Source organism: Drosophila subpulchrella, unplaced genomic scaffold (assembly GCF_014743375.2).
Source record: "Drosophila subpulchrella strain 33 F10 #4 breed RU33 unplaced genomic scaffold, RU_Dsub_v1.1 Primary Assembly Seq358, whole genome shotgun sequence".
NCBI classification, from domain to species: Eukaryota; Metazoa; Arthropoda; class Insecta; order Diptera; family Drosophilidae; genus Drosophila; species Drosophila subpulchrella.
The window spans coordinates 291,847-315,641 of record NW_023665580.1 but is presented as its reverse complement, the minus strand read 5'-3'; the positions used below and the strand labels follow the sequence as shown (position 1 = coordinate 315,641).

General features: G+C 40.7%; 1 protein-coding gene across 1 annotated transcript in view; it reads right to left on the bottom strand.

The window, feature by feature from the left end:
- Positions 1-292: 292 nt before the first annotated feature.
- LOC119561545 overlaps positions 293-23,795 on the bottom strand; it is a 100,800-nt gene continuing 77,297 nt past the window's right edge. The window contains exon 2 of the mRNA XM_037875196.1: positions 293-1,414. Coding sequence (XP_037731124.1) covers positions 372-1,073 — 702 coding nt within the window. The 5' untranslated portion in view covers positions 1,074-1,414 and the 3' untranslated portion in view covers positions 293-371. The remainder of the gene's footprint in view (positions 1,415-23,795) is intronic.

Sequence of the window (23,795 nt, the reverse complement as noted above, 5' to 3'; positions counted from 1 at the left end):
CACTTTTAGCAGCAGTTAGTAAAAAACAGGTACTTAATCAACTAATCCTTTACCAACAACAAGCAACAGGCTCTTAAAATGACTATGAAGATTATACAATGGAATATGAATGGATATATCAACAACTACTGCGAACTTCAAACAATCATTAAAAAACACACACCACTTATAATATCTTTAAAAGAAACACATATAAAATTTTCCAGTCACATTCCCATACCCATTAACTACAGGGTGGCTGATGAATTGTGCTACATTAAGAAACTCAAATAATTTTTTTTCAGTGTATAGAATTCATTTTTCTTTTATTCATGTTAAAGCTCATTCAATTTTATTAAATATAGCTTAATTAGTTTTAAAAATAATGGAATTTAAATGCCCCCCTGCTCGTTGATGCATGTGCGGCATCTTACCAAAAAGTTGTTCATTACTGCTTGGAGAGTTGAGACAGGAATAGCCGCAATTGTTTCTCGAATGGATTGCCATAGTTCATTCAAATTTGTTGGTTTTGCTTTGTAGACTTCCTGTTTGCAATAACCCCACAAGAAAAAGTCAGGTGCAGTAAGGTCAGGCGACCTGGGTGGCCAACGGAATGTCGAGTTTCTGGATATGAGCTTATTGGGAAACTTTCGTCGCAATTCTGTCATAACAGGTTGGGCTATGTGAGGAGCTGCGCCATCTTGCTGAAACCACACAGAGTTGAAAGAAATTCCCATTCGGCGTAATTCTGGATAGAAAAACTCTCTCAACATGCTCAAGTAACGGTCTCCAGTAACCGTAACGGTGTGACCGTTTTCTTCGAAGAAGTAGGGCCCGCCAATGCAGCGTGATGAAACTGCACACCGCACTGTAACACGAAGTGGATGCAATTCCGTCTCATGGAGTATCTGTGGGTTGAAAGCACTCCATATTCGACAATTTTGTTCGTTTATGTTGCCGTTTAAATCGAAATGGGCCTCGTCAGACTTGAAAAGACAGTTAAACATGTTTCCTTCCTCTTTCACCATTTGAAGCATCTTTTGGCAAAATTCCAAGCGAATCGGCAAGTCCGCAGCGTTCAGTTTGTTGGCCATTTGAATTTATTATGGGAATAAGTCCAAATCTTTGTGCATAATTGACTGTAATGACTGTCTGCTTACACCCATTTGAGCAGATAAGCTTCTTGTCGAAACACGTGGATTGTTTTGTATGGCAGCAGCTACAGCAGCGATTGTTTCCTCCGTTCGAACTGAAGGGTTTCGATGGTAAGGTCTTCTGTTGATTATGGTCCATCTGCTCGGAGGATTGCCGCCAAACGTGCGCCTATACTCTCTTTGAACCGAAACTACGGACTCCAGCGCGTGATAGCGGCGGACAATCCAAATTTTTGTTTTAGTGGCCCAGTTATCCATTTTTGTTAAATGTAAAAGTCAATCTGCAAAATAAAAAAAAAATTAACAAGATTCATTAAATAGAAAAAAGTTATTTAATTTTTTTTTGGTAGCGGCATTCATCAGCCACCCTGTATATACTTATTTCAAAAAACACCTCATCTTCCCATGGTGGCGTAGGTCTCCTAGCCCACAAATCACTGCAAGCTCGAGAAATAACCCTTAGCGACGATTTTGACGCGGTATGCATGGAACTGAACTCCAAACTTAAATTCAGAATTATCTCAGCCTACATCGCACCTAACAAATCTTTCTCACTGCAAAACCTTCAGGCCGTACTAGACACCTCACACATACCCACCTTGATCACTGGCGACTTGGCACAAAAACTATGGCTGAAATCAAAGCAACTCAAGGGGAAAAATATAAGAGAAATTTATAGCCCAATCAAACTATATTTTATTAAACGAAATGTCTCCTACTCACTTTAGCACACACAACACACTCACAAACGTTGATCTAGCTTTCAGAAGCCCAATGCTACAATGCTGTTTGGCAGCGACCACTTCCCCATAATAATTACCCTCTTCACCTCCAACACATCGAACCGCCAAGTCACTACACGTAAGCCTACATTTCTAACCGACAAAGAAAACTGGCAAGAATTTTGCAAGCTAACGGAAGAATACTCCGCACAAAAACAACCAAGCACAAACATAAACAAGGAAGCTGCAACAATTCACAAAATCATCCTCTCCAGCGCCCACAAGGCAATACCCCAAACACACCCGATAAGAAAGACCCAAAATGTACCATGGTGGAACAATAACCTTAGCAAATTGAGAGTAGACAAAGTGAAGAAATGGAACGATCTAAAAAGAAACATAACTACAGAAAACATCCTGAAGTACAAAAAAGCAAATGCACTATTTAGACTAACATTAAAACAAGATAAAAAACAAAGTATAAACGACTTCACTTCCCAAATCTCACCCGAAACACCCCCAAAAACAATCTGGAGCAACATCCGACGATTTTGCGGACTCAACCCTCAAAAAAACATACACTGCATATTTAACCGAACCACCAACCAAATCGCAGACTTATTTTGCAAAAATTTTTCAGAAATTTCATCCTATACAAATTTTACCACCACATTCATACACCAAAAGCAAACATCACTTAATAACACACACACCCTGTCATACACTCCGAGCAAAAGAGCAATAGAAATAGAAAAGCCCATAACACCAATAGAATTCTCAGCAGCACTAAACACACTAAAAGGAAATACACCCGGACTGGACAGAATTAACTATACAATGATACAAAACGTAGGTAAAACAACAAAAAATAGAATAATAAACCTCCAAAACTCAATATTAAATAACTACATCCCACAAGCCTACAAAAATAGTCTGATAATACCAATAATAAAACCAAACACAGATAAAACCAACCTAAATTCATACCGGCCAATCTCTCTAAGCTCATGCCTATCAAAAATTCTGGATAAAATTATAGCAAAACGATTGTGGTGGTTTGTACTAAACGACAAACTTATCCAAAACAGCCAAACTGTTTTCAGAAAAGGTAAATAAGCTATGGAGAGTCTACTGCTAGTTGACCATCTATTAGCAAGAGCTATCTCAAGAAGAAACCACGCATCCATCATATCCCTAGATTTCGCAAAAGCTTTCGACAGAATTGGAATCCACTCCATACTCAATCAATTCGCCAGTTGGAAAACAGGACCAAAAATAACAAACTACATAAAAAACTATATGACAAACAGAAAAATACTGGTTCGTATCAACTCCGACCTCTCTTCCTTTCAGCCCATCCAAAACGGCATACCTCAAGGCTCTCCACTTTCCGTGATCCTCTTTGTGATAGCATACAACCAACTAGCAGAAAAACTTACTCTTCATCCCAACATTAGCCTAAGCGCATATGCGGACGACTTTAACTTGATACTAAAACTAAAAAACAGAAAAAATATCAACATAAACCTTAACCCCATCATAACCACCATACTAGACTGGGCCGAATACTCTGACGCCAAGCTCTCGACCACAAAATGTAAACACCTGCACGTTTGCAGAAAGCACAACTGCAACTGCACTTTATCCCCGGGTAACATACAAATACAAAAAGAAACATAACTAAAAATACTTGGCGTACATTTCAATAACAAATACAGGTGGAAAGCGCAAACTGAACTACTCTCACACAGCCTCAAACAATCAATTAACATAATAAAATGTCTCTCATGCCCAAAAATCAACTGCAACACGTCACAAAAGCAACTATCACCGCAAAAGCAGACTACGGCCTGCCAATCTACGGATATTGCCCACAAACAACATTACGAAAAGTAAAATCACCGATAAACACTGCCTTCAGAACTGCTCTTGGCGCATTCAGGACGACACCTATCGACAATATCCTATACGAAGCAAGCGCAGTCCCGCTAGAAGATAGACGTGACCTCCCTAACAACAAAAATTTTAAAATCTCTGATTAACGCCAAAAACTCCCCAATAATAAAAATTCTTAAATCATACCGACCACCAAAACGACCACAATACAAATCAACAATAGACCGCATAATGGAAAATTCCAAAGCCCACGACCTCCCACTCAAACAAGTTACTCAAAGCACAGACCGCAACACCCTGGAACACTGATATGTTAAAAATCGACACAACGCTAAGTACATACAACAAAAAAAACACAGCACCACGAATTTTTCGGAAACTATTCACAGAAATTAAGACAAAATACAATCACAAATTCACCTACATTTACACAGATGGATCGCACACAAACACAATTACCAGCCTCGCAATCACAAACGAAACAGATAGCATAAAACTAGGCCTTCTACCACACTACTCGTCAGTGTTTTCCGCTGAGCTGCTAGCGATTGTAGAGGGGCTCGAAATATTAAAGAACAAAAGAGGCAAGTTTTGCATATGTTCTGACTATCTCTCTGCCATCGACGCAATAAAAAACACAAACAATGTTGAGCATTACACTTCACACGCCCGCAACCTGATACAAAAATTCCCTAACAAATTCAAACTACTTTGGATACCCGGCTACGTAGGAATACCAGGAAATGAACTGGCGGACTCTCTAGCAAAAAACGCAATCAAACAACCACTTATAACTATTGAAAATCTTAACACAAAAGACATACTAAAACATATAAAAAACACACACCAAGCCAAAACACTATCATATATAAAGAAGACATCAGCCTGGTACCAGTCAATTAACCAACTCCAACTCAACAGCTACCACATAACAAAGAACAACCACTTATCCATCTCACGTTTAGACCAGAAAAAAAAAACAAGACTCAAACTTGGACACACCAAAATAACCCACACACACTACATTGATCCAAACCATACCAATACCTGCCCATTCTGCAACGACGTTGTAACAATAAGACACTTACTTTCCACTTGCAACGCGCTAAACATCCAAAGACAACAAATATTTAATAACACCAATCCACTAGATTAGAATTCGAGCAGAAGGCCCCCGTCGCCATTGCTCAACATCATTGCTAGCTCATAATTTTAATTATTTGTTGGTTTCAATTATTTGTTATTTGTTAAATTGGGAATATCATTTTTTGCATTTTTTTATTTAATAATTATAACTGCAAGGGTATACAAACTTCGGCTTGCCGAAGATAACTTCCTTTCTTGTTTCGTTATATCTCTGTTCGTTGTCTTTTTATAATTTTCTTTGTGCTTCTGAACCGTCTTTTCTAATTTTGTCTAAATCTCTAAGATCACTAACATTATCTAATTCTTCTAACTTTGTCTCAATTCATCAATAACTTTTCCTTTCTGCTCGATTCCAAACAACATCTAACTTGACATTTGTGCTATGCTTCTTTGCTTCGTGTTGTTTAGTGAAAACTCAACATCCTGCACAACTGTGTCCCAATGCAGTTTCTCTTCTGGATCTGCTAATTTAGCTATCATTGGTCCCACAATTCGGTTAATCCTTTTACTTGCCTAGTCGCAATTTTAACATGTTTAATATTACATTCTTCCATAAATTTTCCAAAATCTTCTGACGTAAAACAGCTACCGCTATCCGAAACTATACAAGTTGGTCTACTGTAAGACCTAAAATAGTCTTTCAATGCCATAATTACTTCCTTTGTGCTAGCGTTTTTGTTGCATATAGCCTAGCATATTTAGTAAATCCGTCTACAACACAAAGATATGTTTCTTTGCTCTTCCATTATCAACCGGTCCATAATGATCAATATGTATAATTTCGAATGGCACATTTCCTTTTGGTATACTGTGCAACAGTCCTTCCCATTTCCCTGACTTTGGCGAATATGCTATACATCTTATACAATTATCAATATGTCTAACCACTTTCTCTTTCATATTGGAAAACCAATACGTCCTAACAATAGCATCCATAAATTTATCACTTCCTAAGTAACCTAATTCATTGTGATATTTGTATAATATTTTTTCCTCCATTTCTTCTGGAACACAAAACAACAACTTTCTATTATTCGACTTTCTATGTATAACTCCATTCTGTAACGAACTAATTTTGTTGTCTGCTCGCTACGAGATTCGAGCGGCTAGTTCAGAAGATTGTGTGCCCCGTAGATCCGTGAGAAAACACAGGGTTCGAATGGTAACAGTGGGATTTATTCTCGTGGAATTAGTACAGCGGGTGTGTGGCTGGGCTGGTCCGGTATCTCCTTGCTCTGGTTCCGCCGGCTGCTGGTGCTCATCGTCATGGCTTGTCGACGCGTTGACTCGACGTCCGCTGGCTCCTGTGTCTCGAGACGCTCGTAGTGGCCGCCTCTGCTCGCTTGCCGACGCGCTGCCTCGGGGTCGCTTGTCGCGCCTTGGACTCGCAGAGAGTTCGGCCTAGTGGGCTTAGGGAAGCGTCACCGTTCTCAGAATAGGGCGAACAAGTCTTGCTCTCCAGGCCAACGCCTTTCAAGGCATCACCTGTCCTTTGCTCTGTCCCGGACGGTCCCGCTAGGTTCTTGCTCAGATCACGCTGACAGTCAAGGCTATCGCCAGGAAGCTGCCTAGCAGTTCACTTTGCCTTACGCCTAGCGCAGACGAACGTTCCACCCGGCTTAACCCTAATGCTTGACGTCCGCAACGCTCCTCCTCTCCAATGAGCTCCGCGCGGCGATGGTAACGCAGCTGCCGGTGATGTCTGCTAGCGACGCTGCCGATGTCCTCTGCGCTGTCTCCTGTCTTTCCGCTGGGCTTATCCAGGACAACGCCTATTGACTGCTTCAACGGCTCGCCCTTGCCGTGCGGGAACTTCGCCGGTAATCGCAGGGCTCTCCAGGCGAACGCCTCTTGAAACCGAAGATCGATCCACCGCTCGACCTTCACGCCAGGTCCTGCTTGGTCGGGCAAGGTACGCTGGGTCCTAGACAACTTTCCTCCCCGAGCTAACGGTTCTTCGTCGTAGGCCTCTTTCGCTTGTCTCTGACAGACCCGCCGGGCGACTCGCCAGGGTGTGGTCGTGACAAAGTTGGAAAACAAACGCCTTGACTTAGCCGTGTGATGTCTTCCGGAACACAGCCACTTGTGTCTCAATTTGGAGATTCCTGATGTCCCAATCCGGAACGTCTCGACGTGGCGATGTTGCTCCTTGTATGCTTCCCACGGCGCTGCTTCCGACGACTCGCTTGGTTGTGGCTCCCTGGTAGATTACTTGTTTGACTGACTGTTTACTTTGGTATTTTAACTGATCTTGATGGTTCGACTCCTTGTGATCGACTGATCCAGCTGCCAGCGCTCTGCGGCCTTATATAGGGCCTCCGGGAACCGTTATTTCCCCTTCGCGCACGACCCGCTGGATCTCTCCACTCCGGATCCAAAGTCCGTGACTCCTGGTTGACCCACTTGTCCTTCACGTACCGCTTCCAACCGGTGTTCTGCCCACTGCTGCCGTCCCGCTGATTCCCGTGTTGCTTGCGGCACGCCTGTGTGCCGCTCCACTGCCGAGATGTGGCACTTCTTCTCCGGGTCCAAAGTTCACGGGAGAGTCCAAAGTACGGTGGAGTCCCGTTATCCCCACATGGCACTCCTGCTCTGCCCGCCAAGTCTCCACTCTCTCCTTATCCGCTCCTTGGTCTCCAAACTCTCTTGATCTCCATCCTTGGTCTCAAAACTCTCTTGCTCTCCATCATTGGTCTCCAAACTCTCTTGTTCTCCATCCTTGGTCTCCAAACTCCCATCTTCTCCAACCGCGCCGTTACTACGCGAATTCGCCGCGTATCTGGTATGCGGCCGGCCATCTGTTGTTGCTGCTGCTTAGATTTGTGGGGAGTTATTCAACTCGTCACATTCCCCCCTTACTTCGGGAAACATTTAAAGCTCGTTCCTTCTCTCCGGTGTTTCCTTGCACATCTTAGCCTTCGAGTCCATGTGATGCTCGTTCCGATTCCCGCGGCGCTCCCTCGTTGCTCCCCCGATGCTCCCTCGACGCTCTTAACTCCATAGAGTTTCTACAGCGCTGGTCATCCTCCTCGTGGCAACTTGAAATCTCGCCGACTATCGATCCCCAGCTTGCTGCTCATTGGTGCGTCCTACTCCTTTCCATGGTTCCTCCGCCTGGTCACAACATCCGTGCGTGATCGATGTTTCATTGACTATCGATACTGACGGTGCGGTGTTGCCACCTGCTCGTTGCGATGTTTCCACCTTTTGCCGATATTTCCAGTTTGCGTTTGCCCATCGGTAGCACCCTTATCGTTACTCGTGTCTTTGTGTCGTCCTCGTAAGTGTCCTTTCCGCCTGGCGTAATCGCGGTTGGCTCTGGCAAATGCCCGACGCTGAATTATGTTGCCTTGCGGTCGCGATCACCATCCATCCTTATCCACGTCCTTGTGGCCTATCCGTGTAATTGTCCTTTTTGCGTGGCGTGTGGATGACTATCGCTTAGGCCTGACGCATAATCCTGTGGCCTCGTAGCCTGGATCAATGTGAAATCCTTATCCATGTCCTTGTGACCTATCCTTATGATTAACTTTTCTGCGTGGCGTGTGGATGTCACTCGCTTAGGCCTGACGCATAATCCTGTGGCCTCGCAGTCTGGATCAATGTGAAATCATTATACATGTCCTTGTGACCTCTTCTAAGTCATCTGATGAGTCTGCCGTCTGCTCGTCCGTTCTTTCTTTGAATGTGTGTGGCCTATTTTGCAGATCACCGGAGAGACGAAATCTACAACCTGGTAAGGGCCATCGTACTTCGGGGCTAGTTTCGCCGCTTTGGACAGGTGATGTTCCTTGGCCCACACTATGTCAGATTATAGTGTCTGGCTTGGTCCTAGAACGCCATTTCCATAATTCGCCGTACGATCCCGAATACCTGTCTCAGTTTGTTGGCATTTTCCTCAGGGGTCTCCGTAGATCGTCCCGTGCCTAGGGCTTCCTTATCATATTGGCTGCTGGGTAGACGTGGTTTCCTGCACTGGGTAAGAACCGCCGGTGTATGGCCGGTGGATTCCGATGTGCTCGTGTTCACTGCTAGCATATTCTCCGGCCACTTCTCGTCCCAGTTTCTCTGGTCCTGGTCTTGACTGTTTTGTTTGCTCGTTCGGTCGGATTCTCTTGTGGTGTGTATGGTGCGGTGAATTGTTGACTGATACCCATCTCAGCCAGGAAACTTTTAAAGATACGGCTTGCAAACTGTACTCCGTTGTCCGTTATGACCACCTTCGGGACCCCGTATCTTGCGATTATGCGCTCCCTAAACGCCCTCTTGAGCGACTCTGCTGTCGCACTGCGCAGGGGCACCAGATCCGTCCATTTCGAAAATCTATCTATCATGACTAACAGCATTTGGTTTCCGTGCTTAGATCTCGGCAGGGCTCCAACGAAGTCTGCGCATACCGTGGCCCATGGTTCCTCCGGCACTTGGGTCAACATCTTCCCGGGCCGCCTGCATCTGATTAGGCTTAAACCGCATGCAAGTCTCCCATTTTCTTACGTGGGCTCGGGCGTCTCTATGCATGCCTGGCCAGTAGTATCGGGCTGCCAACCGTGCAATTGTCCTCCGGCTTCCTACGTGTCCCGCAGACGGTGCGTCGTGGCTTTCCCTCAACACTGTTTCCCGTAGCGACTTTGGGACGCACATCTTCCATGACGCGAACGCTTCACTGCCTGCTCGATGTGGTATATTTCTGTACACCACCATCCATAACATAGTCCGGGTACTTCTACGGTTGGGTCCTTATCTATTTGCCCGTGTCCTTGATCCAGCTGCACCCTCTTGAAGCTATTGTTGCCGATGCCTCTTTTAATCCACGTAGCGTCTCTGGTAGTGGTTGTCTTGATAATGCGTCGGCCACCACGTTTAGCTGACGCTATCTCTATGTACGCTATCTCAAAGTCGTACTGTTGTAGATCCAGGGCCAATCTGGCGATCCTTCCTGAAGGGCTTTCGATGCTGTTGAGCCACTTCAAGGCCATGTGGTCGGTTACTACCTTAAAGTGGTACCCTTCCAGATATGGCCTGAGCTTTCGGATCGCCCAGACGATCGTCAAGCACTCCTTCTCCGTTGTTGAATTGTTTTTTTCCACGCCGTTCAGTGCACGGCTCGAATAGGAGATTACTCTTTCGCCCTTTTCGGTGTCCTGGGTCAGTATTGCTCCGATGCCGCAGTCGCTGGCGTCTGTTTGCAGGATGAAAGTTCTACTGAAGTCCGGGCATGCTAGCACCGGATCTGCCACGAGTCTTGCCTTTACTTCCTCAAACGCCATCTGGTGCTCTGGTGTCCACTCTGGTGTCTACTGCCTTTGCGCAGCAGGTCATTCAGGGGTTTGACGATTCGGGAAAAATCTGGTACAAGCCGGCGGTACCACGACGCTACTCCTAGATGTTGCCGGAGCTCTTTGACGGTCGATGGCGGATCCAGTTCAGCGATGGCGGCTACTTTTTCTGGATCTGTTCCTATTCCCTCGCTGGTCACTCAATGTCCGAGGTACAGCAGTTCCTTCTTAAAGAATTGGCGTTTTTCTGGATTCAGCCTCAGGTTCGCTTCCCTTAGACGCCGGAACACTTCTCTAAGGTTTCTCTTGTGTTCCTCTAGCGTGCGGCCGATCACTATTATGTCATCCTGGTATGCGAATGCGTAGTTCTTGAACGACTCGCTGAACCCCTGCTTCCGTTGCCGGACCTGGTCCGCCAGCCTGGTGAAGAAATCTCTTGGCAGAAAATAGGTGTGGAAGCTTTCTATGAACTCTGCCCAGGTCCTCCATTGCTTGTTGTTGGCGATGAACCATTTCAAAGCCCTTCCTTTAAGCAACTCCGGCATCGCTCGAGGGATCATATCAAGGTCCAAGCCGTACGTGTTGGCGGACCATTCTACCTGCTCCAGGAACTCAAATGGTTTTTCCGCCCCGTCGAACCTGAACGACCATTCGCAGACCTGTTTAGCGACCTTTGCATAGTCCGACTGGCTTGGTGTCGGGGTCAGCGGAGCTGTTTTCTTATCTTGGCCTGACTCTCTCCTGTGGGCCTCTTTTTGCAAGTTGTCAATGCTCAGGCTTGCCACTAGGTTGTCCCCTTCTGGGTTCGTTAACGTAATGCTTGGGCCTGCTCTGTCGTGGTTTGTTGCTTCCAGCTCTGCCCAAATGTCGACGAGTTGTGGGTAGTTCTCTGTCTCTGAGTAGTATTCCGACAGTGCCTTCCTCATGTCGTCTAGCCTGCCCTCCAGGGCGACATTAAGCCTCTGTGCGACATGGGCGAAGTCCTCTTTCTTAAGGCGGTAGATCCACTTCTTTCCCATTTTTATTGTGCTGTTCTCACTGTTGGGACAATCACGTTGGGCGCCAGATGTAACGAACTGATTTTGTTGTCTGCTCGCTACGAGATTAGTGCGGCTAGCTCAGAAGATTGTGTGTTCGGCCCACCAAATTTATATGACGTGACTGCCCCGTAGTGGGCTTAGGGAAGCGTCACGGTTCTCAGAATAGGGCGAACAAGCCTTTCTCTCCAGGCCAACGCCTATCGAGGCAATACCTGTCCCTTGCTCTGTCCCGGACGGAGAACGCCTATTGACTGCTTCAACGGGTCGTTCGCTCGCCCTTCCTGACTAGTAGCTTGGCGTTCTTGCACTCGGGGATTTGGACGGTTTCTGTTCGGGATTTTCGCCGGTAATCGCAGGGCTCTCCAGGCGAACGCCTCTTGAAACCGAAAATCGATCCACCGCTCGTCCGTCACGCCAGGTCCTGCTTGGTCGGGCAAGGTACGCTGGGTCTCAGACAACTTTCCTCCCCAAGCTGACGGTTCTTCGTCGTAGGCCTCTTTCGCTTGTCTCTGACAGACCCGCCGGGCGACTCGCCAGGGTGTGGTCGTGACAAAGTTGGAAAACAAACGCCTTGACTTAGCCGTGTGATGTCTTCCGGAACTCAGCCACTTGTGTCTCAATTCGGAGATTCCTGATGTCCCAATCCGGAACGTCTCGACGTGGCGATGTTGCTCCTTGTATGCTTCCCACGGCGCTGCTTCCGACGACTCGCTTGGTTGTGGCTCCCTGGTAGATTACTTGTTTGACTGACTGTTTACTTTGGTATTTTAACTGATCTTGATGGTTCGACTCCTTGTGATCGACTGATCCAGCTGCCAGCGCTCTGCGGCCTTATATAGGGCCTCCGGGAATCGTTATTTCACCTTCGCGCACGACCCGCTGGATCTCTCCACCCCGGATCCAAAGTCCGTGACTCCTGGTTGACCCACTTGTCCTTCACGTACCGCTTCCAACCGATGTTCTGCCAACTGCTACCGTCCCGCTGATTCCCGTGATGCTTGCGGCACGCCTGTGTGCCGCTCCACTGCCGAGATGTGGCACTTCTTCTCCCGGTCCAAAGTTCACGGGAGAGTCCAAAGTACGGTGGAGTCCCGTTATCCCCATATGGCACTCCTGCTCTACCCGCCAAGTCTCCACTCTCTCCTTATCCGCTTCTTGGTCTCCAAACTCTCTTGATCTCCATCCTTGGTCTCAAAACTCTCTTGCTCTCCATCATTGGTCTCCAAACTCTCTTGATCTCCATCCTTGGACTCCAAACTCTCTTGTACTCCATCCTTGGTCTCCAAACTCTCTTGTTCTCCATCCTTGGTCTCCAAACTCTCTTGTTCTCCATCCTTGGTCTCCAAACTCCCTTCTTCTCCAACCGCGCCGCTACTACGCGAATTCGCCGCGTATCTGGTAAGCGGCCGGACATCTGTTGCTGCTGCTGCTTAGATTTGTTAGGAGTTATTCAACTCCTCACAATTCCTCATCTCAAACACTTTATCTTCCTCATTTTTTAACTTTCTTCTAACATCTTTTAACTTTTCAACTTTTGCTCGACAAATAATTAAATTTTCTTCAAAGCTATTGGTTTCTACTGCCATTATATTTGTATATTTACTTATCGCGTCAACGTGTTGCATAAATTTTCTCTAGCAATTCTAATGCCCACCGTGCAATACGGGAGTTCAACTCAATTATATTTAACGTCAACGTCAGTGAGTTACAGTCTGTCACTATTCTAAATCATCTACCCTGCACATAAATTCTAAATCTTCTAAGAGCGTAAATTATTGCTAAAGTTTCTAATTCAAAACAAGGAAGAACGCTATAGTCGAGTACCTCGACTTTCAGATACCCGTTACTCAGCTAATGCGACCAAAGGTAAATGAAGATATGAAAGCAGCAAAGCGAGATTGAAGTGCACAACCTACCGGCGGAAGACAGATTTAAGCGTTATAGGCGTTAGAGTGGGCATGGCAACATTTTTTAAATCAATCGATAGGTATTGACGAGACCAATACATTTCAGTTAAAATTTTTTATCTAGCATGAAAATTGTAGGCGCCACAGGCTTAGGCGGTTTGTGGGCGTTAGAGTGGGCGTGGCATGTTCGCGTAACAAACATGCGCTGTGTACAAGGCTACGGAATATAAATCTGAGATCCCAATTCTCTATATTTAATAGTTTCCGAGATATCCACGTTCATACTTACGATTTTTCTAAGTTTGAAGACGTTTTGTGGGCGATAAAGTGGGCGTGGCCAATTTTTTGGGTCAATCAATAGGTATTGATAAGTACAATACATTTCAGTTAAAATCTTTTTTCTAGCATCAAAACTGTAGGAGCCACAGTTTTGGGCGGTTTGTGGGTGTTAGAATGGGCGTGGCACTCTGCTGAAATAAACTTGCGCTGTGTAAGAAGCTTAGGAATCTGCACTCCAAATCTCAATAGCCTAGCTCTTATAGTTTCCGAGATCTCAGCGTTCATCCGGACGGACGGACAGACGGACAGACGGACATGGCTAGATCGACTCGGCTAGTGATCCTGATCAAGAATATATATACTTTATGGGGTCGGAAACGCTTCATTCTGCCTGTTACATACTTTCCGACGAATCTAGTATAACCTTTTACTCTACGACTAACGGGTATAACTATGATTCTTTGCTTCGTATTTTGTTGTTTCTTTAAAAAAATAAAATATAGGATGTATCTTTTTATCCTCTTTTCTTTGCAGCAAAACTGCCTCAAATCCTTGTGCGCTGGCCTGTAATGTATGTAATTCTACCCCGTCCTTGTAATAACATAATCCTAACACTGGAGCTTCCACCAACTTTTTCTTAAGAATTTCAAAACAATGCAATTCCTTTTCTTCAAATACGAATTCTTTTTCCTTTTTTAACAAATCATATAGAGGTTCAGCGATTATCGAAAAATCTTTAATGAACCTTCTAAAATACGAACACAAGCCCAGTAAGCTTCTAACACCGTGTATTTTGTCTGGAACAGGAAAATCTCGAACAGCTTCTATTCCTTTGTCATTAGCCTGCATTTCTTTGCCAGTTACCAAAAATCCTAAGTATTGTACACTTGCTTGTAGAAACTCACACTTGTCCATTCTTAATTCTAGTTTGTTCCTTGCTAATCGATCAAAAACTTCCCTAAGAACATATAAATGTTCTTGCATTTCTTTACTCGCAATCATGATATCGTCCATGTATATAACTACCTTACCATCCCCTATCATGTCTGCAAAAATCTTATTGATAAAGCGTTGAAACACAGCTGGTGCATTCTTCAGCCTCATTGGCTTCCGCTATACGTCTGGGCGAACAACTGAATGGTTTTGAATCCTCTAATTTTAATTTCATTTCGCATCTAACCTCTGGTTCCTTTGGCCTTGCTTTATTTACAACTTTCTACCATCTTAACAAACAGCTTTTCCACAAGATTTATTTCCGTTTTATCCATAACTTTTTCTTTGACTGTGATTTTACTAATTGATTCCCTGCTGTCGCTAATTCCATGATTAACATCGCTAAAAATTGTATTTTTTTATTCCTAACATTACTAACATCATCGCTAACTATCTGCTTTTCATCACTAACTTTATAAGGATTTTCAATATTCTCAACCGTAAGCATTTTCAAAGTGTCAAGGCTTAAATTTAGATTACAAGCATCCATAAAATTTCGTCCCAGGATTACATCATGACTCACAGATTCGTTTGCCACAATAACTAAATTAAAATGTATTTTATTTAACTTTTTCAAAACATAACATAATACTTTTCCATAAGTTCTTAGGTTACTTTTGTTTAAACCATAATATAAACTTTAAACTGGTTATTTCGAAATGTCTTCTGGTACTTTTGATATTTTGATAAATGAAATTGGGCTTCCTGTATCTATGAGGCATTCTGCAATTAACCTGGTATTAGAATCGTTTACAAAATTAATTTCAACATATCTTACATAATTGTGTTCGCCCTCGTTCTTGTTTTTATTCTTCAAGCAATTCGCAACAAAATGTCCCATCTCACCGCACGCATAGCACGATCCTTTCTCCCGCTTTGACTTCCTGCACTCGTACGCCCAATGCCCTTTGGCATTGCAATTGAAACAACGAGTCTCCTTGCTGTCCTTGGGATCCGTTGATGTCGTCGGCCTGCCAACTCCATATGACTTTGGCAAGCTTATATCCGCAAGCGCTCTCTTAATGTGCCCAATATCGACAAAGCATTGAATATGCGCCTGATTACGTAGCCCTTGATTGGAAATACCTTCGATGATGCAGCTTAACATTTCATCTGCATCAATATTAATGCCCTGAGCAAGCATTATCTTGTCGTCGACATAACTCCCGAAAGTTTCGATTTGTTTCCATTTGCGACCTTCGAATTTGCGTCGTATCTCCAATTTCGATCATTTTCCGCCAAACGTTGTGATCAGCTCTGCAATCAAGTTATCCAACGGTAGCAACTCATAAACTTTTCCTTTTATTTTGCTCGCCGCCTTCTTTGTGGATAATTCCACCGCCGTCTTCGAAATGCACGTCGCCGCTGGCTTCGCATTTACTTTTGTCGCCGTCTTTGTCTCCATTTTGCTTCGCCATTTCGTAAAACTTTCCAATAATTTCCATCGGTATTTTCTTTAAACGTAAAATTAATTCTTTCTTTGTTCCGGCTGTTGATAACTTCAACACACTCAACCACCTTTTCAATTGTTCAATCGACGCGTTGTTTAAATCCATTTTGATTTTCTTTTGTATTAACTTTAATTAATAGGGTCGTGATCGGCACACTTCTGATTTTGTAGGGGTATAATGTATCCCCCTAAAGTTGAGCACCAACACCGAATATATATGCTTTTATCATATAGTCTTTGCTTTTATTTAATAACGTCTGTTCAGAATCACGGTCGGCGTTCAACTGCTCTCGCTCTCAGCTCACGATCCGCAGAAACCCCCGACTCATTGGGAGAGTCTGAGAGCGATGAGAGAGAGATAGAGAACAGTGAGCGACATTATACAACAACAACAACTTATTCTTAGAACTTACACGAATGATCTAGAAGGAATACAATAAGATATTCATACATACATACATATATTTTTGATTTTTATTTGTTTTGCTCAGGAATATTGCTTTTTTTTTTTATTATAAAACTCAAAAATAATGATTATTTTTAAGGAATATTATAAAAATCACAAATTTTAAAATCATGATGATAATGGATAGGCAATCCAAATAGAATCAACATGGTATTTTTTCCGCGTGTGTCGATCCTAAGTGGTTAATTTTTTGGAGAGCTCGCAAATAACTGTCGACCGTTTCTCGTTGTCTGCAAATAAGTGTCTTTTCCTGACTCTTTACGAAAAGACTCAAAGAGCAACCGACTTGTGAATGAGCTCGCTCGCGCTCAGAGCGATACTTTTTTTTTCTTTTCTGTTTTGTTCTGGTTGTTCCAGAACCGTTTTGTCCTGTTCAGGTGAAGCAAACGGTCTTTTGCGTATGTATTGGTATACATTCACTCATAGGCAAGCAAATCGTTAATCGTCGGTTTTGCAGCCGAAATATATTAATTGCAATCGTGAATTGAGTGTGTGAAGTTGTGCAATTATTTTGTTGTGTAAAATGGGAAGAGAATTGAATAAAAAAGTGCACCAATTCTTTAAATTTAATTTGGAAGAGAACAAGTCAATTTGTAGTGTTTGTGGTATCAAATTGTGTGGCAATAATTCAACAAACCTTAGACGGCATTTAACAACGAAACATATGGACATTTTCAATGAGTGGAACAATTCTGGACATTCACAATTAACCCAATGTGAAGAAAAACGAAGAATATCGTATCAAACGAGCGAAGAAGCAATTGTTTCTTCTTTGATTAAAATAGTAACCACGGACGGAAAACCATTTATATTTCTAGACAGTGAAGGGTTCAAAGAAATAAAGGATCCAATATATAATGCACTTGGCATGAACCCTGTAACATCTCGAAATATTATGAATTTTGTGTCAGTCAAAGAGCAGTTTGTCAAAGAAAACATTAGGGCTCTTGTGAAGGGAAAGCTGGTGTCCTTGAAAATCGATGTTGCCACCAGAATGGATAAAGCCATTCTGGGAATAAATTTGCAAATGGTCCACGCAAGCCTAGCTAAAACCGAGATTATTGTAAAGACTTTAGGCATGATTGAGATCGGGGGATCTCACACTGGAATATACATGAAGACAAAATTCTAAAAGTCTTAGATGATTATGGAATATCACTAGATCAAATCTACAGGTAAAAATTTAACTACATACAATTTTAAGAAAATACGTGATTTTTTTAAGAATTTTCATATTTATGCACACAGCGTTACGTCTGATAATAGGCGAAACATGATAAAGGCCGTCCAAGTGTTAAATGATGCCACAGAGGAATCCCTTTTTGAAGAAGAGACAGAAAGTGAGAATCTTCTGAATGAACTGGATACTATTGAACTTGCTAATATACACCTTGTAAGATGTGCAGCACACACTCTGCAACTGTGCGTATTCGATGTGAGCAAGGCAAAAGAGATCGCCGATAAAATAAGTTCCTGTCGCACGTTATGCAAACCGCTGCGCACAGAAACATATAGGTAAGTAATGATAAGTTATATATATATATATATATTTATATATATATATTTGTATATATATATACATATATATATATATATATATATCTTAATTGAGAACCAAAGAAACATACCATCGCTCGACGTTGCTACAAGGTGGAATTCATCCTATTTAATGTTAAAAAGATTTTTGGACTTGAAGGATTTCCTGGCTACGCAGTCTTATATTTGTGTAGATCCCGATTGGGATTAGATCGAGACTTGCATTGACGTTTTCAGTGATACATACCAGGCAACCCTAAAGCTACAAGAAAAAAATTTAGTTTATAGTGAGTTCTTCGTAGTATGGATGGAACTAAAATTGAAACGCGAGAATACCCACAATTTGATTAAAAAAACTATCGGCACAGATAAAAATAAGAGAAAGTAAGTTGTTAGAAAATAAAGCATTGTTGGCAGCGATTTACATGGATCCTCGGGTAAATTGTATGTTGACGAACTACCAGAAATCGTTATCAAAGGCTAATTTAAAAAAAATAGCTTTTAGTTTATTTGAGTTAAAACAAGTAAGCCTGTATGTCGTATAATATTTGAAATTTGGGTCCTGTTTTGTTTATGTTATAATTTTAAAAAAACTATGTTAATAATTAAGATTGTCTTTCTCAAAAACTAATACTTGTACTAAACTAAAATCCAAAAAACATTTCATACTTATTATAGCTTTATTATTTAAGGCACAAACACCAAATGTTCCGGCGCTCGAAACTCCTGTGCGTGAAGAGATGTTTGATTCCTCATTCTCGTCAACTCTTTCAACCGCATCCTCATCTGAAGAGAAGTCGCTGTTCTCGGCATTTTAGGACGATTTTCAGACAGAGTCAGAAGAGTAGTAGGGAAAGACGGGTTCTGGGACAATTTGCATATTAATGGCCCCCGCCCCCTTACTAATTAGCATATTAATGACCCCGCCTCTCACTGATTAACATATTAATGACCCCCGCCTCTTCATTAACGTATGCGGGTTCTGGGACAATTAGGATAATCCAATAAATTAAGTGATTTTAATGGACTTTGAACTCATAAAAATGTCACGATCATGTCTATAAAGAGTATACTTAATTGCCCCCAACCCCACACCACCATGTGACAATACTGATCACGTGACCTTTTTGCCTCATTATCAACAATTAATATTCAGCAGGTGTTGCTTTACACGGGAGAAAGGTCGCACACTTTCCCCACATCCCCATGTGACAATATTGATCATGTATTCTTTTCCTCATTATTAGCAATTAATATTCAGCAGGTGTTGCTGTGCACGTGAGAAAGGTCACAAACCCAAAACATCTAAAGATGGTTGCCTTAGAGGAACATGTCCGATCATGTTGGGGAATAACGTTTCCTATGACTGTAAAATTAATTTAGAAATCAAAAGAACCCCAATAAAATGAATCCCACAAGTTAATAATTCTCAGATGTCGAATATTTTCAAACAAATATTTTTGTTTCCGCCCCCAGAAGGTTTAACTGGTAAATTCTCTAAGATTCTCTCCTTTCCACAAACGGGTCATAAACATATCAAAAAAGGGATTCAAGCAAGAGCTACCCGAACATGCGCACCTGTCTATTACCTGACCGGAATAAAAGGGACACATGCACAAGTCTGAAGGCGCACGCCCATTGACAAAATCATGAGCCTCACGCCAACGACCTCACGGCTAAGTGCGAGCTCTAATACGTTCCCATAATAGGGGTTGAAGTCACGACCGCGCAACAACTCACAAGTAGCCGACATATCTCAGTCAAGGAAATATTTTCCATTCTCCGTACCTGTAATTTTAACTCGAAATAAAATGTCAGAAGTTTATTTTGTACCATAAAAATACATTTATTCATTTACATTTATTTATTTTGGTATTGCGAACATTTTTTTTTTTTTTATACATAGAAATTTATTTTCTGCTATGATTCCGACGATTTGCATAGAAGAAGCAGGCGCACGTTTCCGACGTCATTTCTGGATTATAAAATGTAAAGTGTTCACCATAATTCGTAGTTTTGAGGTCATGACCACCTCGATTCATGAACATAGTTTTTGTGTTTAGAAGGTATTGAAAATGCTGACCAATTATCTCTCCTTTAAATTGTTCAATAAATTGGTCAATTTCCTCATGAAACTTAATTTGATTAATTTTGTTTTCTTGCACATCCTTACACATCTAGTCTCAACTTTAAAATAATGTATAAAAATTATTTTATTGTTTTGAAGCTACTTTTAAAAAATGTCAAAATAATGTATGCATTGTTTAGAGCACAAACCCCGCCCTTAAGGTGTGTTTCACAATAGGGAAACCGGTTTCCTTTAAACCTGTTTAATGACGGACAGCCCATTTCCTCGACATTAATGAGCTGACGACTCCCAAAAAACGTCTGTAGAAATCGTTTCTTTTCCACACCTTTACAAATAATTTGTTTTCCGCTTGTAATTGTCCTTAGATACTTTCGAGTTTGTGGAAAACTATTTTCTCCATCGTTCCAAAAAATTTTGTGATGTGTATTGGTTAACCAAATTGCAGTCTTTCGAGATTTTGTATTTAGCAAAGTAAAATCATATGGTGGTTCTATTAAAAAACTATTATTCAAGTTTGGATCTTTTTCGAATACAATTCCAATTTCCTTTAGAATAAAATTATTATTATTATCAAAGAAACCTTGAACATCAATCGAAACAGTATCATTCAACATTTTTCTAATGTTAAACAACTCGTTGTACTAGTCCGTTTAGTGGGTTATATTCAACTAAACGGTCTTGTATGAGGAGACAATAATCTTGGGTATTTTCATGACTTGGTGTCTTTAGTTCTATTGAAATTCTCACATCAATAGGACCAATTTTACTGATTCATTTTGATATGAAAGATCAACCACAATAATAGGGGTCTTCAATTTAAATTCATTTGGGGTCAAAAATGGTTGTGATTCACGATTAACTAGATTGAAATCTTGTATACATTTCATATAGGTGAGCATACTAATTCTTACTAAAATCAACATTCAGATTATCACATGGATATGACTCAGAATTTAAGTGAACTTTCAAGTTTGATAAGTTATTTGTGATAAGTTCTCCATTTAGTGTAAATCCAATTATGGCAAATCTTGGTTTTTTGCGGTTAGCCGACAATTTCACATTCCAGCTGTGTTGACTTCCATACCCCAATTTTGCGTTAACATATGAATCCCAACTCCGGAATGCGATTGGTAGGTTTACACCACTTTTAATAATATCGTACATCTTAATTTTTTGCAAAATCGCTCAGAGTTACATGGGGAATTTTCCAGATTTTATTCGTAATTTCCAACTTAAAAGTTTGTTCATTTCTGGTTTGCTCAAACACATCACCAAGATTCTTAGTTAGCATCAACACTAGTTCATGCTTGCAATTTAACAAAACTTTTTTATAATCCTCAGTCAATCCCAACAAATTTTTTAACGGTACAGAAAAATTTTAATTGGGGATCCCGTAGAAATTTCGTCTCCACTGCTCCATCCAGAATTTAATAGGTATTGACTTTGAAGATTATCCAGAGATATACAATTTTTAGGGTAGTAGCCATACCGACATAGACTTGACACGTTGGACTCGTTGTATTTAGTTGTTACCTAGCAGTATTTTGATGGTTACTTTCTTTTTAGTCTTGCTTTTGGATGGTTACTTTTTGTATAGTACCTGTACAGTACTTGATTTTGGATGGTTACTATCTGTATAGTATCTGTAAAGTACTTGGTTTTAGATGATAACTAAATGTTAACAAGTATTATGACTCGCTATAGTCTCTTGTTAAGAACTATCAAAGTACACAAGTTAAAGTTTCTAAGATGTGTTAGCCAAACACACTTGCAGTGAACTATCATTACCTGACCGTCATCAAAGTCACATGCCCAAGACCCAAGGACATTGAATAAAATACTTCCCCTTCTTAATTTTAATTTTTTTATTTTTTAATTTTTTAATTACAGTCAGATACAAAATTTGTAGGATTATTCAATATTTCTTTATATATTTTATTATTGTAAACATATTTCATTAAATTCATAATTAATTATATTTTATGTATATTTGTATATAATTAATTTTCTTACTTCAGCCCTCTGTAAGAAACATGTCGCTTATTAATCTTCGTTCCAAGCGTAGATTTTCGCTTGGTTCCCATAGATAGATGTAAAATAGTTCTCACAATGTAATCTTTCTCAGATGCTGAATTATTTTTAAAGCATTCATTTGTTCCATCCCATAATAATATTGTAACATATTTCGAAGGCATCATTAGCTAGCATAGGAGCGCCTATCAATTTAATTTTTGATTGAAGTTTATGATAGAGGTGTTGGGACCTGGTAATATCGGTTTTTGTTGTCAACTATTTTTCTAGTTCTAGTTTTCTAATTCTATTCTATTTGTATACTTTTTGTATGAGTAAGGCATCATTGTCTAAGATTCTGAATAAGTTTAATAAACTCTTTAATTACAATACTGATTAGCTGGTTACTATATATTTAGTAGATGTATACAAGTTGTTTAGTATCTGGTTTGATATGTTTAATAGATGTATACAAGTTGTTTACTAGATGTATACAAGTTGTTTACTAGATGTTTAGTATCTGGCTACTATATATTTAGTAGATGTATACAAGTTGTTTAGTATCTGGTTACTATATATTTAGTAGATGTATACAAGTTGTTTAGTATCTGGTTTCTATATGTTTAATAGATGTATACAAGTTGTTTACTAGATGTATACAAGTTGTTTACTAGCTATTTAGTATCTGGTTACTATATATTTAGTAGATGTATACAAGTTGTTTAGTTCTGGTTACAATATATTTAGTAGATGTATGCAAGTTGTTTAGTATCTATGTTTAGTAGATGTATATAAGTTGGTTACTAGATGTATACAAGTTGTTTACTAGCTGTTTAGTATCTGGTTTCTATATGATTAGTAGATGTATACAAGGTGTTTAATAGATGTATACAAGTTGCTTACTAGCTGATTAGTAACTGGTTTATATATCTTTAATATCTGTTTACTTTAGCTGGTTACTAGTTGTTATCAACGTCTACGAGCTTTTATAGTCTTTTGTTAAGAATGATCAAAAATTCTTGATCACTAGACGACTTTCGATGTGAAGTAAAAACTTACACTCTGATTTTCAGTGTGTTTGCTATGTACGTAAGAAAGAATGCAAAGCCAAAATAGCTCAAGATTGATATATAAATCTTAGAGGAATATGTCCGATTATGTTGGGGGAAGATGTATCCTGTGATTGTAAAACTAATTAAGATATAAATTGTTCACAAGTTGTCTAAAAGCTGTGTAGAAGCTGCTTTGATAAACAATTTTGATTCATAATTACAGATATTAAGAATATATAATAATATCATCCACTTTAACTAGTATATTGTTAAAATAAAACATTTCCATTTTTCATATTCTTTCATCTTATGTAGGTATAATAAATGTAATCTTAACTACGATAGCTAGCCTTACATCCCATAACTATAGTTATTAGCTACAATAAAATGTCTAGAAAGAACAAAATATATGAATGTCCAAAAACCATTTAAAACTAACTATAATTGGGAAAGTAATTGAAATCGCTCCGGCGTAATACAGTAAAAAACAAAAAACACTGTGATTATCCCATTTTCTATCACCATAACAAATATGTATACCCACACCTAAATGACCAATTATATCCTTTGTCCAAAAATGTCTGTGACTTTCACTTATAAATTTGTCACCGATAATTTAAATCCCATTAAGCAAACCACCCATTGCTAACCGTACCATAACCCCAGAGTCAAGTTGGTTACCTACAATAAACATAGGTGGTGGTGTAAAGGATTGCTAAAATGCCTCGACGCAGGCGCAAATGTCATAAAAAATTATCATAAAAATATAATTAGGAAAGTATTTTTTATTTGCGAACAAT